The following is a 14,975-nucleotide window of genomic DNA, read 5'->3' on the forward strand; positions in this document are numbered from 1 at the left end:
GCGCACGGCACGCTGAACCCTCCACTGCCTCGCCGCAGCCCTAACAGAATCACTGCGCGCGCTTGTTTAATCGGCCCCTTGAAGCATTAAATGAGAACCTGTCTCTTAAGCAACAGTCATGACGAAAGTGGGCTTCCGATATAACCAATTAAGTGACAAATATATTCTTAAGACGCTTCGATAAATACAAATGAGCGCTTCGAAAAAAAAATGAGTATGCCAACTGGCGGCTGAGCAGTTTACCTCTCCGTCATCGCCTCGGCTGTCCGTAACGCGAAGCTGTATTAAGCGCATATAATGTAACCAGCATAAAGTATAGGCGAGAATTTTTTTTCATAATTGTGGTCTTGATGAGCTCAAAGAAGGCAGCCAAGAAGGAATGTGCGGTTTACTTAAATTGAATTGGGCCAAAGAGTGGGCCCGAAGCCTTTTTGTGTCAGTGCCGCTGTCAGACACGCACGCACACGATACAGGCACGCAGGCACACACACACGATCATACACACGTGATAAAGACACGCACATAGATACACACGCGAGAGAGACACACACGCACATAGATACACAAGATCATACGCGCACGATACAGGCACGCACGCACATACACACACGATATAGATACGCACATACACACGCGCGTACACATGTGATAGACACGCGTGCGTGCACATGCGAACAGACATGCACGCACTTACATACACATGCGCACACACACGCGATATAGACACACACGCACATACATACATATACATGCGCATACAGAAGCGATAAAGACGCGCACATAAATACACACGCGATACGGACACGCAGGCACATACATGCACACGTGATAGACATACGCGCACATACACAGCGATACAGACAAGCACGCACACGCATAAGTGATACAGACACGCACGGCATACATGCAAACGCGCATGCACATACATACGTGCGCGCGAAAACACACACACATGCGCAGGCGCGCACACACACACATACGTGCGTACACGCACAAACACGCGCAAAGACACAAACGCACGCACATGCACTCACACGTTAACACGTACGCACATGCACAGACAGACACAGGTGCACATATGCACACATACATACACGCATGCACCTGAACACACCCGTACACACGCCTGGAGGGTTCATGGCGTGCGTGAGCAACTGAAAGTGTGCGAAGTTCGCTCGCGCTCGCTTCTCGTGACGTCAGGGTCACCTGACTGGGAGGTATCGCACGTCGCAGCCATTCAGCGTTGCGGATGCGCCGGCCCGGCGAGGGTGAGGCGGCGTGGATAAAGGAGCGCCGCTACTTTCCAACATCAAGGGGCTTTACACCACTCCGCTTGGGAGGCCTGCTGTCGAAGCAGAGGAAACACCCCGCCCGTCTTGATCATGCATGAAAAGACGCGGGGAGGGGGGGGGGTCGCTCGAGCAGCAATTTTGAACTTTGATTCTAAGGGCGCGGTCGCGATCGCTGGCGCGCGCGCTAGCGCGGGCGGCTCTATATCCTGCTACGTTAGAGCACTGCACGGGCCCGGGCCGACCCAAAAGCCCGGACGGGCCGGGCCGGGCCGTCCGAAGCGTTTTCCGGCGGGCCTGGGCCGGGCCCCGGGCTTGAGGCTGCGGACCGGACTGGACTCGGGCCCGTTCATTAAAAGGCCCAAGTCGGGCCTTCGAGCACACGCGAACGTTATGCATGCGTCATGCGTCTAAGGCATTCTGTGCCAAGCTGCAGTGAGATGTGCAAAGAGCTGCCTCTTAGTAAAGCTTAGCAAAGAAAATAGAAAAACAGAAGTTCTATTTTTCTTTCACCAGAATAGATGTATTATATCAAGACTGGTGCGTTTACTTTACGCTGCATGCTAATGATATAATTATATTGTACATGGCGATTACGTCTCCGTGACGACGTTTGAATACGAACGATTTATATTTCGTTTGCTTATGGTGGCAACAAATTATTAATCAGGAGCCTCTTTTAAAAATTTAAAGAGCTGTCATATGATGCTGAAAATAATAACGCACACCAGTTTTCTTTTAGTGCATAAGACATGACAGCAAGGCAGACATGCGCACCTGTTTTGGGTCCCTTCGCAGCATATCAAGGACCAGTGCTTGCACCACGGGAGGCATGGCAGTGGGTGGTTTGGGCAAGTCAGACTCAGCATAGGTGCGGCTGTCTAGGTCGTAGAATGGATTCGGTGCTCCATACAACTCGTAGGCTAAGGTGCCTGCTGCCCACAGATCAGCGCGCCGGTAATCGATAACCGAAAGCAGGCCTGGTTCAGCTCTTGCAACCTGTTCAGGGCAGCAAGAGGGTGACGCAGCATTCATGTGTGGTGTTCTGCATTTTTGTTCCCTTCTACAGAGATGGCACCTTGCACAAAAACTCTGAGCAGGCCATCTTCTGCAGTACGTGTCAGTATCATGAACCCATTACTGTAGATTTAACAATCCCTGTCACAGCAGGACTGGCAGCCAATCCCTGCACAATGCAAACTAAGTACACACAAAACCTGCCACTGAAATTGCAGGAGCAGGTCTACTTTAGTGTCCACGTTAAGCATTATTTAAAAGGTGTCCTTTGTTAAGCATTATTTAAAAAGAGCTGGATGAGAATGCATGCAGCTTATCACCACTGAGCAACACTTGTGTCTAAGGCTCCGTAGAGGTTTTAAAGACAAAATTTCAAGGGTATTCCAGGACCTCCAAGGCCTTGCAAAGCGTTTTCAATTATGCAGATCGGAATTTGACGCAGAAATATTTTTGGTCAAACAACATTCTCAGAACACTCTGAATAATATTATATATTAGTTGCATATAAGTTATAATATGGTTATATTGAAAATTCCCAACCTTGATCACATCCCGTTCTCAGCACAACAAAAGTGCACGACGTTAAAAGGGCCCTGGAAAACTTCTTGAAGATAGTCATAAAATGCTGCTGATCAACAGTCAAGGCTCTTATGAACAAATGAGCCAAATTTCACGTCACAGATGGCCAAATATAGCTCTCTCTTCAGAGAAACCACACAGCATGTGGGAGCAAGTGGGTGTGAAAGATATTGCCTGAGTTCATACATTCGCATGCTAGTGCACAAGCTCAGAGGCCACGAGCTGCGTCGTAGAGGTACCATGGCTGCCTGTGGGATATCACCCCACTCCAGCACCGTGTAGGACTGAATCAGAAGCAGTGGCCAATACAGTCAAGGAAACATGAAGAGCAAATAACCATGTGTGGTTGTTTTAGACAGGACACTGCTTGACATGCACCCCTGTGTAGCTTCCTCCTCGTGGGGACGAATGGAGAGAGCCAACACGATAACTCCATCTCTACTTCACAAACTAAAGAATAAAAATATTGTGGCAGGAGAGTTGCAAGGCAAAAGAGCCAAATAGTAGGGTTTTTCTATAACTTAAAAACGTGTTGCAGGGCCCCTTTAATGCTACAAAGACCTGTATCAGTCTCTCATTACAGTGAGACAAAATTCAAAGTTGAAGAAAAAATTAATGCAGGATCTCCTTAGGGAGTTGTCTAAGTGATGCATAAGTGTTGCGTTTAGTTGTGGGTAGCAGCCGGGTGGCATCGGCATGGCGTCTTTCATCATCTCTCTAGCACTAGTTAGCGTTTCATCATTTTTATGGCACTCATGCATGTACCATGAAACGTTGTCCAATGGCATGCGCATCCTGCAACCACCTAAACATGTGTTTCCCATGAAAACTGTGCAAAGTTTGAATTTTCCTGATGTGTACAGTCCTCCCTGTTGCTTTTAAATCGTGTCATGCAGATTGATGGCTTTTATTGCACCTCCGCGAAATTCAACGAAGCATTCACATAGAGTGTAAAGTGGCTACATTTGCTATGCACTGTGGGTAGAATGTATTCGTGTAGGTCACACATATTCATATTTTGTGAGCATTGATGTGTAGCATAGTGGTTAAAACAGTTGCCTTCAAAACGTGAAGGCCCGGGTTCAAAGCCAAGTGCTGGAGTGAAAGCTTTTCTTTCATTAGTTTATTTCTTTAGGGCAGCAATTGTCTTGCGTGATAGACAGACGGAGGGACGGACAGTTATCTTGTTGAGTTGGCATAGAGATGCTCATGCATTTAAAAGAAAACAGGTAAGGAAAAGAAACTATTAAAGCAACCTGTAACACTTTAATCAAGCTCCTGCTCGCTGCAGACAGGCACTTCAATGAAAGCAGTGTGTAGATTTCATTTTATACAAAACGTATCACTTGACGCAGAAATCAAATTATACACTTGAGGGGAGCTTACACAGAAATGCCAGTACTCACCGATATTGCCTCGTTCATGCTGTGGTGTTCATGTTACAAGGCAGGATGCGTGTGCACTTGTAATGGCGCAGTGTTTGAGAAGTATGCCAAATTCACGTTATCCAATCATAGAAAGCCAGCCTATGCTAGTTGGTTTTCGACTGCACTGTTCATGAAAGTCTGAAGGCAAAGTTCTGAAGGAAAAGGGCCCGATTCTACACATTCTTGAGCACATCATACTTTTGAGTTTTAAGGACTTGAAAGAACTCATATGCATTCTGTAATGTGACATATTAAGTACTGGCATACACGTGTTTCTGGATTCTGTTTTAGTTTTAAGCGAAGCTCTTATAACTCCCAGATTTCAGAGTCATACGCGAAAAACCCAGTTCCAGTGAGCGTACAGAAATGCAGTTGTCGAAGGTGTGCTTGTCACGTGTAGTTTTACAATAACTGACAGGCTCTCGATCGTGCGCTTGTTGGTGATCAGCTGTTTCTGATGTGGAAATCTGATCTTTTATCGATGTCACTAGTCATTTCTCATTGCCACATTTAATAGTTGCCTCGTAACGAACGCATGACCGCTCTTGTTGCCTGTAGCAATTGAAGTGTTGCGCTGCTAAGCATGCACTGGCGCTGGGTTTTTCTCATGAAGAAGTCTACAGAGCTCACATCAGGGCTGTATCGGGACTGCATCAACCTTGATGTGAGCCCAGCAGACTTCTTTGTGTTCCCAAAGCTCAAGAGAAGCCTGAAAGGTCACTGTTTCAATGGTGTTCCCGCCATTCAATGGGCTATCACAAAGTCTCTCAGAGAGGTCACGGCAGCTAACTTTCAGAAAGCCTTTGCAGTGTGGGAATCGCATTGTACTCGGTGTATCAATGCCCAAGGAAACTATTCTGAAGAGTTTAAACAATATGCACCGATCAGATCAATAAATTCTTTTGACCAGACCCATTCTTATTACTTTAGAAACAGACCATTTATGCATGAATTTTGTGGAGACTGATAGGACTTGCCACTGCTGCTATTCAAATAGCTGTGGCTCTCATTTGTGGCAGAGTTAGCTGATAGCTTTTTGTACACTCCCTTACTAACGCACACAAAAGCACCCCAGCACACCACCGTGCAATGAGGGTAATCCGCCAAAAGTCTGCACCTACTGGCATAAAGGCTACGACACTTATCAGCGTTAACTTTTATTGCCCCGTAAAAAAAAGATACAATAAGGAGTGAATGCTTACGTAATACAGAGACAGCAATTTAAAGTACTATGTGTGGTGGCCTTAAATTACAGCAACTATGTGCAGTATTTTCTACACGTCCACTGAACAGTGCCGAGGCTTCCTGCAAGATTGCACAACATAGCTTTTTTTTTTGTATCTGCCTTAATCCCTACTTACATTTCAAACACTATGATTGGTTTTACCATTAGTGCTATTGACAAGGTCAGGCAGCTTTTAAAGGGTACCTTTAAAGGGGCCCTGCAACACTTTTCAGCATAATCAGAATACACTGCTTATGGGTAGACGAGGCTCCTGGGAACACATGAGCCAACCAGTTTAATTCAGAAATTGTTTGGTTGCAATTACAATTGCAACCAAACAGCAGCCGCTACGTACCCGTGCACGTGCTCGCAATCCCACTGAAAGTAAGCCGCATGTTTGAAAAGAAAAAAAGAGTGCTCAAGGCAATGACATGCGCTGACGTATCTTCTTGCCCCCTTGTCATCCCCCCCCCCCCCGCGTAGCTTTCAGCGTGCTCACTGGTATCGAAGGAGAGAGAGAAAGCGCTTAAAGCGTACAACAAACCCCTGTAACTCCGCTTGTACCTGATGGATTCTGGAAATTTTTGCGGCAGTTGATTTGTGAGACACTAAACTCCTTTACAATGAAGCAATTCGATGCTTACTTGGAAAAGTGTTGCAGGGCCCTTTGAAATGAAGCTGTAACACTTGCTGTCTCCTTTATTTGGAGCAAAACACTTTCAAGCTGAAAGCTAGTTTGCTTGAAGCATTCAAGAGCCAGACACTTGCCTCGGGTGGCATGAGTGCGGGGTTGCCGCCCCGGTTGACCTCGGGCGAGACGAAGTGAAGCTGTAAGTTCGTGCTGGCCAGGCAGCTGCCAAAATCCGACAGAACCAGCCTTGGACATGTTGTACCTACGGTATACACATACATATATGCATGTAGTTGGGTAAAGCTTAAAGGGACTAATAGGACATGTTTACTAGCGAAAAAAAGACGTAGACAAGAAGAAGGAATACAGGATCTTCTTACAGGATCTTGGCTAGTAAACATGTCCTACTATTCACGTTACCAACTGGCCCAACTTTCTGCCTTAAAGGGAATGACAACAGATTTTTCTCAACCCAGTTTTTTACGGCACAACGAAAGCTCCTCCCCTTTAGTGGTTAAGCCTGCAGCGATTGATTCCAAGTCACATGCACATTTTGTAAGCAGAATTCATGGATCCGAGAAGCCACTAAAAAAAGTCAAGTCCCTCCTTCAGCAACACTGAGAAGCGATAGCGATGCCGATAGCCCTCCTCACATGATGATGATGATGATATATGGTGTTTTATGGCGCAAGGGCCATTGATGGCCAAAGAGTGCCAGGACCTGATACCGGGTGTGACCAATGGTGATGTTAAGTGGCTGTATAGGGGCCTAAAATTCCTCGCGTTACAGGCGGGTAAAACATACAAGTAATAAAACTATGAGAGTGACGTGACCTGTGTGCAGTGAGAGCCTCAACGATAAGTGGTCGTGATATTAAAACTACGGATACATGGCGTCAGCACGAATGCCTCGTCAACAGCCCTTGGGTCAAAGGGCTGCGAGGCAGATCTGTCTTGAATGTAGCCACCGCAGCAGCAACCTCTACTGAGAGGCCGTGCTACGGGTTGCCTGGAAATATGACGTGAAAGGTATTTACATCTTTCAAAATGCGAACAATGATTCATATTTAAACAGTGGTTCCCTACCGATGAACATGGAAGGATGTAGTGGGAATTGCTGTCGGTAGGGTAATAAAAAGTGCTTCTTCTTGATAGTGTCTATTTCATTGCACTGGATCAGGATGTGGAGCACGGTAAGTGGTTCTCTACATCTTTCACACCTGGGTGGATCACCGCCAGACAGAAGATATGTATGTGTGCTGTATGTGTGTCCTATTCTCATCCTGGTAAGTGTTACTTGTGTACAGCGTGAGCTTGATACCAGTGGCAGTGATGCTACCGAGGGCTTCTGATTTGGAGCAATTTTTGGAGCAGCAAAATTTCAGTTTTGGAGCACTTTGGAGCAGCAAAATTTTCATCTTGGAGCACTTTGGAGCAGATAATTTTGGATCTGGGAGCGCTTTGGAGCAGCGAATTTTACATCCTGGAGTGCAATACAGAAGCATATTGCATTAACATTCAAGCACCTGAGCATTATTATGGGGCTCTTATGAAGGCTAGAAATATTTCGATTCATTGCAAATCTCATGGAAAAAATCATCTCAGGAGCATAGGCGTGCGCACAGGGGGGGGGGGCAGAGGGGGGGCGGCCGGCCCCCCCTAATCACCTAAGAGGGGGGACGCGCAAAATCTGCCCCGTACATTGACCCTTGCGATAGCAATTATATGGACACTCTCGGCGGATTTTTGCCGTCGCCGTTGCCGTAATTTGCCGTATAAAGTCCAAATTAATAACATCACCACGCGCATTCTAGCCGCAGGTAAAAGCTCGCGAGCGCTGGCGACGAACCCGGCTGAAGCGGAGATTAAACTAGCCGGCCGTCTGTCTCCGCCGCACGGACAGCGCATGAGATAACATCTTTCCGCGTGCGGCCTGCCGTCGATTGCTCATCAAACAGAGAGGAAACGCCCCGCCCGTCTTTCGTAAGGAGCATGAAGGGACGCCAGGGGAGCGGAAGGGGTGAGGGGCGCATCGTTCGAAGGGCGCAGTCGCTTGCGCGCGCGCTATCTCGAGGCATCAGGAGACGGCTCGTAAACTTGCTGTGCTCTCAACGCTTATTTCGCGTTTAGAGAACTCAGAGCAAGAAAACGCTTCGGTTCCTGGAGGGGCCATATTCCCTTAAACCAGCGTTTTGTTGAGTTACGCGAGATCGGATCCAAAAGAGTTAGCTGCTACTCTTACTTCGTTTCACAATACAATTTTTTGGTATCGCATTCATTGCTTCGCTTTTAAGCGAAACTGAGTTTTTTTAACCGTTAGCTATTGACCCCCGAGAGCGAGGGGCGGACGTGTAACATGGCGTAGCCGCTTCACTGTGGGCCCGCTACTGACAGCTGCGCCAAGCCGGTGGCATGATGCGAGCTTCGCGTCCGGGCCTTCAGGTGTCGCCCCCATCGAAACGACGACAGCGCACCGCCGGCAGCGGTAATCGAAACGCCATCTAAGCCTTTTTTTCGCCGATTTTATTTGTAAGACTTCAGGTCCAAATGCACAAAAAACCGTTTCTCATTATTTTATGCTGTTAGAAGCGTGTATAGCGCGAAGGCTGAAAAGATTTGAAAGTGACGCACTTTTGTGGCAGCGCAAACCAGAAAACAGAAGTCACGCCGCACTGGTGGCCGTGAAAGGGACGCGGATATGTTCATATCAGTTACAGACAGTTTGCTGAATACTGTGAACGAAGTGGTGCGACATCTTGAGCAGCAGAAGTGCAGGGACTTTAGCGGTATACCTTTCTTATACCAGCGAAGGCTTCGTGCAGTTGGATCTATTTATCATCCAACGCTGGACAGCTTCTGTGCTCCGGACATCTGTGGTGGGGCTATGCGTAGTACGTACCTTCTTTGCATATAAACACTTATGCATGCATGTTATTCGCTGGTATACATGCTAAAACGCTACTTACGTGTCCTTCATTTTGTGTAACCATCGATGCAGTCGCAATAAAATAATTTATTGCAGCAAGTTTGTGTGATCAGCGTTGTCATTTCTCTCGGCCTGCATGCGGCAGCACTGCCCTACTAAAGTATGCAAGATACTTGTCAGTACCTAATGAGTAAGTGACTGTAGTGTACATTATGGAAATGAGAAAAATTCAGGTAGGGTGGAGAGGGGGCTGCCGGAGCGAGTGGGGGGCAGCGGCGACGTAGAAGCAGACGACGATGGCATCGTCTGCTATGCGGAACGCCAGGCGCCATATCAAAACGCCCTTGTGCGTTTGAAACATATTTCATTTTATACACAGCTATAAAATCTACAAAAAATATTCGTAGTTCTTAAAACTAACTTGCATGTGAAAGATGCTAAAAGCTTTTTCTGTTGAGAGCAAGATAATATTTTGAATTGTTTTTGCAACTACCGTTAGAATCCAGACGGCGCTACCATCGTGTCCAAATATTCGTCCCCATAGGCCTCCCAAGCTCGGCCAGGGGGCGCTGCGGCGCACGCGTTTCGCCGCCTTTCTAGCGAAAACCGGTCGCTCCCCTCTCCGCGCCTGCCTTTTGACTGCGCTGTCTCCGCACGTTCAGGCACCCTGCACGCGCTGTTCTCTGCTCGCCGTGCACGTGCAGCTTCACGTGTCGCTTGCTCTGAAGGTTTAGAAAGATCCCAGAGATGGAAAAAAACGTTTTAACGGTGGGAATCTTACCAGAGGAGGACGGTTGATCGACCACCTTTTCGGGACCGAGCAGGTCGTCAAGGGCGATGCTGTTTGTGCGAGCGCTACGTGCGTGCAGATGCTGACAAGGGCGTCCGCAGAACTTTTTCCAGGGGGGTGCATCAGCAGAGGGTGGGGGAGGGGGAGGGGGGCATACAGCATAGGTAGCTTTTGTTTCATTGCCGTGACATGACCGGCAAGATTCGTCCATAGCAGCATGCAACGTGCAAAGTTGGCTGGTAATCCTGAATGATATTTCACGCGGATATGCGGGACTGGAGTGTGCTAATCAAGCTGTGTAGCTTACTGCTACTGCATAGAAAATTATTATCCAAAATTCCAAGGGGGGGCAGCTGCCCCCCCTTGCACCCCCCTCCGGACGCCCATGGATGCTGAACGGGCACATTTCTTTGACATGAGTAGGGAGGTGACTGCGCGAGTTCTGTAATTATGTTACCGGTAAAACGCAGATTCGTTGCGGCAGTCGTGTATACTCGGAGCTGTCAGCAACCAACCAGCACGCTTTCGAGAGCGTTTTCTGTTGATAACTTTTCAATTGCTTAGATGCCAAGTTTGTCGTGCGGCTTTAAATTTATTATGAGCTCAGTGTGAAGAGCATAAATTTACATCTGCCCTGTTGAGTCACTGGCTGCATCGCAATGCGCAGTGTTCAGTTTCGTGGGAGTTTCACTTTTGCCGAGGTTTGCATCGAATGATAACAACATCGGATCGCAAGTTTAATGTCGCCTTGGATTTTTTTAGAGCTCCCTTTGACAGCATAATGATATACGCAAACAAAAAATAAATAAATATTTCATGCCCACTTCGACGATGCATGTTTCTTGCAGAGGCGTGTTTCATTTCGAATAATATCGACGCCTCATCACGCACCGTGTTCGCTTATTCGAATGTCGCTTTGGTTGTTTCGACAGCTCGCTTGGTCAGCATCATATTATACAGGGGCGTAGCCAGGGGGGGGGGTCAAACCCTCCCCGAAAATTTTCAATTTTGCTTGCGTATATGTACACGCACACATACAAACGCACGAACAAACATACATAAAGTATGGTTGGACCCCCCCCCCCAAAAAAAAAATTTCTGGCTACGCCCCTGATACTATACAATACCCACTGGGATCGCGCATGTGTATGATTATGCCGAGATTTGTGCCCAATAATAAGCGCATCTGAATTCGCGAAGCCATCGAAAATTTAATTGCCACCTTGGTTCTTTTTTCAGCTCGTTTCCAAAGCGGCATGCAAGGCTTTTTATTACGTGCCGAACGCATGACATTAATACGAGGCACGCCGTGGTGGATTAATTCGGATTAATTTCGGCCACCTGGGTTTCTTTAACGTGTACGTAAATCTAAGTACGCCGGTGTTAGTGCATTTCGCTCCCATCGAAATGAAGCTGCTGTATGCGTGAATCGAACCCATGACCACGATTTTAGCAGCGCAACACTTCAGCCTTCTAAGCAATCACGGCGTGTCGCATGCAAGGCCAATATAAACGCTCAGTGCAAACATACAGCTTAATTCTGTTTACAGGGAGCCGCGACGGGAAATGTACCGCAATCAGCTGAATTAAACACTTAGTACTCACGGTACGTTATTTAAACTGTGGTGTAATGAGCCCAAATGCTCCGCTGCTGTAACATTACAAATGGTTGACTCGGAAAGCCAGCGCGCAATCTCGAAACGTACAGCGGCTGTCTATTTGTTGTAACTTCGGTTCACAAACGCACTTCCCTTTCAAATGAGCGCGATCATCGCGTTTCTCCCCGGTAATAGTTCGTAATACTGTGTACGACAAAAACTGCTTCAAGGTGACAAGACCGCGAAAGCATCGCGGCGAACTGCCATAATCCACTCTTGACGCCTCTGCTCCTCGGACTGCTTGCATTGGAAACGGTAGAACATGACAGGAAGTTTTCGGCTCTTCGACATTTTTAAACTTTTGTGACAGTTCACAATGCAGCAGGACTGCGTGCCTGCTTTCGAGTACGACGAAGGAACGGCACCCATAGCGTGAAAAATGCGAGATAAAAGCCCCGGGGAGCACGTTCTCCGCGCGCGCGATGGGAAAACCAAGCAAGAGCGACCCGTCCCAGCTACCGGAGTTTTCCCCTCTCTCCGCTGGGGCGGCGGACGGCGCTGCGCAAACTTGAGCGTTGGAGGCCTATTGGCTCTATGGACATGTCACTCGCTTGGCTGCGCATTTGCGGCTGCTCCGACCAGGAGATATGATTTTACTAATGAGATGACATTTTTAAAAAAGCAAGCAAAAAATTCGAATTGGAACCCTAGCACGTGAGCTCGAGAAAGGGCAGGGCCTTTTAGGGGGTATTTACCGCAGAGTGATTACAAACTCGGACGTGCTGGCGGAAGGAATTACGAAAAAGCTGTTCTGGATGAAGATCCATGGGTAAAGTATATCTGAGGAAAAGTGTCAATGCGTTTCCACCGTTCGCGTGCTTTTCCATAAACGCGAAGCAAGGAAAATTCGATATTGTCCCATATATCTATTGCGAGCAATCCCAGATTTCATTCCGCGATGTCCGGAAACAGAAGTGACAGACATTTTAGCGGCACTCATGTAGTTATTACTGAACATTGCTTTCCTTACGTGCCGTGCGATGCTTGAAACGAGCTATCAGCAGCGTTTCTGGAACAGACGACGTCCGCCGACGAATCGCCGTCGCACTTTCTCGCTACCGATAGGCCTAGACGTCACGAGCCTCTGCGGAGAGCGCGTTTTGCTGTCGAGCCGACTTGCAGAACAGAAGCTGCGTAGGCACCGTGCATGGCATCCTGGCTTACTCGGAACGCACGCGCGAGCGCTATGTATTCAGCGGAATAATTCTTGGTCCATGATTGCGACTTTATTGGCAGCCCCAAGATCGAGCTTCACATGTTCTGACGCGCCGGCGGTGCGATTGCCGGTGATAGACGCCCCCAAACCCAAGACTTTGGCGCAGTTTGGCGCAAATTTCGTCGATATTATCAGGATGGTGCAGTAAATACAATTTGGCGCACTTTGGCGCAGTTGGCGCAGGAGTGGAATCACTGCAGTGGCCAGTTTTAAAGATTCGGCTTGATAACATGTAGCTTATTATGTGTTTGTCTGTCCCGCAAGCGCTGCCAATAAGCCCTGACCTTTTGTTTTAGGAAGGGTTTAAGATCTAGTGCAGGGACAGCTACGGATGTATTGGCGGAAGTGTCGTCGTGGGTGGATGCAGCTAGTTGGTCCGCCACCACGTTTCCGTCGATCTCGCGGTGCCCTGGCACACAGCACACCACAACATGTTGTTCGAGTGTATAAACCGTACATAAAAAAGAGTAAAGGGAGACAAGAACAGAATTTTTGTGCTTTTTAAGAGTTTTCAAAGCTTTTACAACACTTAAGGAGTCAGTGTAAATTACTGCGTGGTGTAAGCTTATTTCATTAATGTGTTTAACGGCCGCCAGTATTGCATAAGCCTCTGCTGTGAAAATGCTTGTGTTGGGGTGAAGGACACCTGCATTCGCAAAGTATGGACCGACCACTGTGTAGGGCACACCAGCGTGAGACTTTGAAGCATCGGTATAAAATTCAGGAAAAGTGTATTTGTACTGCAGTTTGAGGAAGTACGTACAGATATGTGCAATAGGCATGTGCTTCGTAACTTCCTCGAATGATACCTTACAGTGTATCAGCTGCCATTGCCACGGCGGCAGTTGTACTGCAGGTGCCATCACACTGTGTTCAGAGAGTGGAACTCCGATTTCTTCGGCAAGACCTCGTACACGTAATGAATAGGGCGCTCTCAATGCAGGACGGTTATGAAAGAGATGGGAATTAGATAAAACATTTGCAGCACTGTATGTGGGATGTTCACTTTTTGCACTGACCTTTAGAAAATATACGAAAGAAATGTAGCATCTCTGCAAATGAAGAGACCACTCATTTGATTCCACGTAATGACTTTCTACGGGGCTCGTCCAAAAAGCACCCGTAGAAAGATGAATGCCCAGATGGTGCACGGGATCCAGCATCTTCAATGCACTCGGTGTGGCAGAGTGGTAGATTATGACCCCGTAGTCTAGGCATGTGAGTTGAGACTTTTGTACAGATTCATGAGACATTTTCTGTCACTGCCCCATGATGTACGCGACAAAACCTTCAGCATATTCATAGTTTTCATACACTTGTCTTTCAGGTATTGTGTGTGTGGTACAAAGGATAGTTTTGTGTCTAGTATAACAACTAGGAACTTATGCTCTGTTCTTACAGGCAGTGAATGGCCCTGCAGATATATATCTCAATCAAGGTGCAGGCCTCTCTTCCTAGAAAAAAAGAACACAAGTGCTCTTTCGTGGGTTAAGCGTGAAACCATTTTCGTCAGCCCATTTCAACACCTTATTAAGAGCAGCTGAACATGTCGCTCGCATATTGCTAAACTGCAGGATGTAAATCCGATTTGTACATCATCAACATAAGCTGAATAGAACATATTGCGTGGGATACACAGGCGTAAGGAATTCACGTTTATGTACAGCGCGAAGATCGACGAAGATGGAAAGAACAGAAGGGACACGGACGAGCGCTGACTCGCAACTGAAAAGATTTATTTGAAGAACACATGGACGTGTTCCTACCTTTTGAATACCTTTTTAAATAGCGTTTGCTATTCGATTTGATTCGCAATTGACTTTTCACGAAAAAAAAAAAAGAACTATTGAAAGTTCTATAGTAGGATACAGCTTAAGAAGTCTCAAGAGGCCCTGCCCAGATGACCGAGTCACGGCAGCTGACCAGCTCCACACGTTCTCTGACGGCAACGATGTCACCAGCCTTATGACATCAGTCGGGAGTGCATGCCCATTGGTGCAGGCTGGAATGCCTTTCGGCAGGAGATGCTGTGGACTTCTAATCCAACTATAGGAAATAAATATCGCAGTTTCATTCAAGAAAAATCTAATCACAGTGCTCCTAAATGACGGGAGTGAACCCAACTCTCCTCGTGAACTTTGACTCGTCGGAAAGGTTAACGGCCGCCACTGCACCCCGACGCTATTTTAGACAAAGTAGCCTGATCAGTACCCAAAA

The 14,975-nt window shown here is 47.3% G+C and overlaps 1 protein-coding gene across 1 annotated transcript in view; it reads right to left on the reverse strand.

The window, feature by feature from the left end:
* The window catches only part of LOC119391923 (serine/threonine-protein kinase Pink1, mitochondrial), a 116,592-nt gene that overhangs the window by 10,096 nt on the left and 91,521 nt on the right, over positions 1-14,975 (reverse strand). The window contains exons 8-9 of the mRNA XM_037659572.2: positions 6,306-6,430; positions 2,067-2,288 (exon numbers count right to left, since the gene is read on the reverse strand). Of these exons, the coding sequence (XP_037515500.2) occupies positions 2,067-2,288; positions 6,306-6,430 (347 nt within the window). The remainder of the gene's footprint in view (positions 1-2,066; positions 2,289-6,305; positions 6,431-14,975) is intronic.

This window comes from Rhipicephalus sanguineus, chromosome 4, assembly GCF_013339695.2.
Source record: "Rhipicephalus sanguineus isolate Rsan-2018 chromosome 4, BIME_Rsan_1.4, whole genome shotgun sequence".
Classification (NCBI taxonomy): Eukaryota; Metazoa; Arthropoda; class Arachnida; order Ixodida; family Ixodidae; genus Rhipicephalus; species Rhipicephalus sanguineus.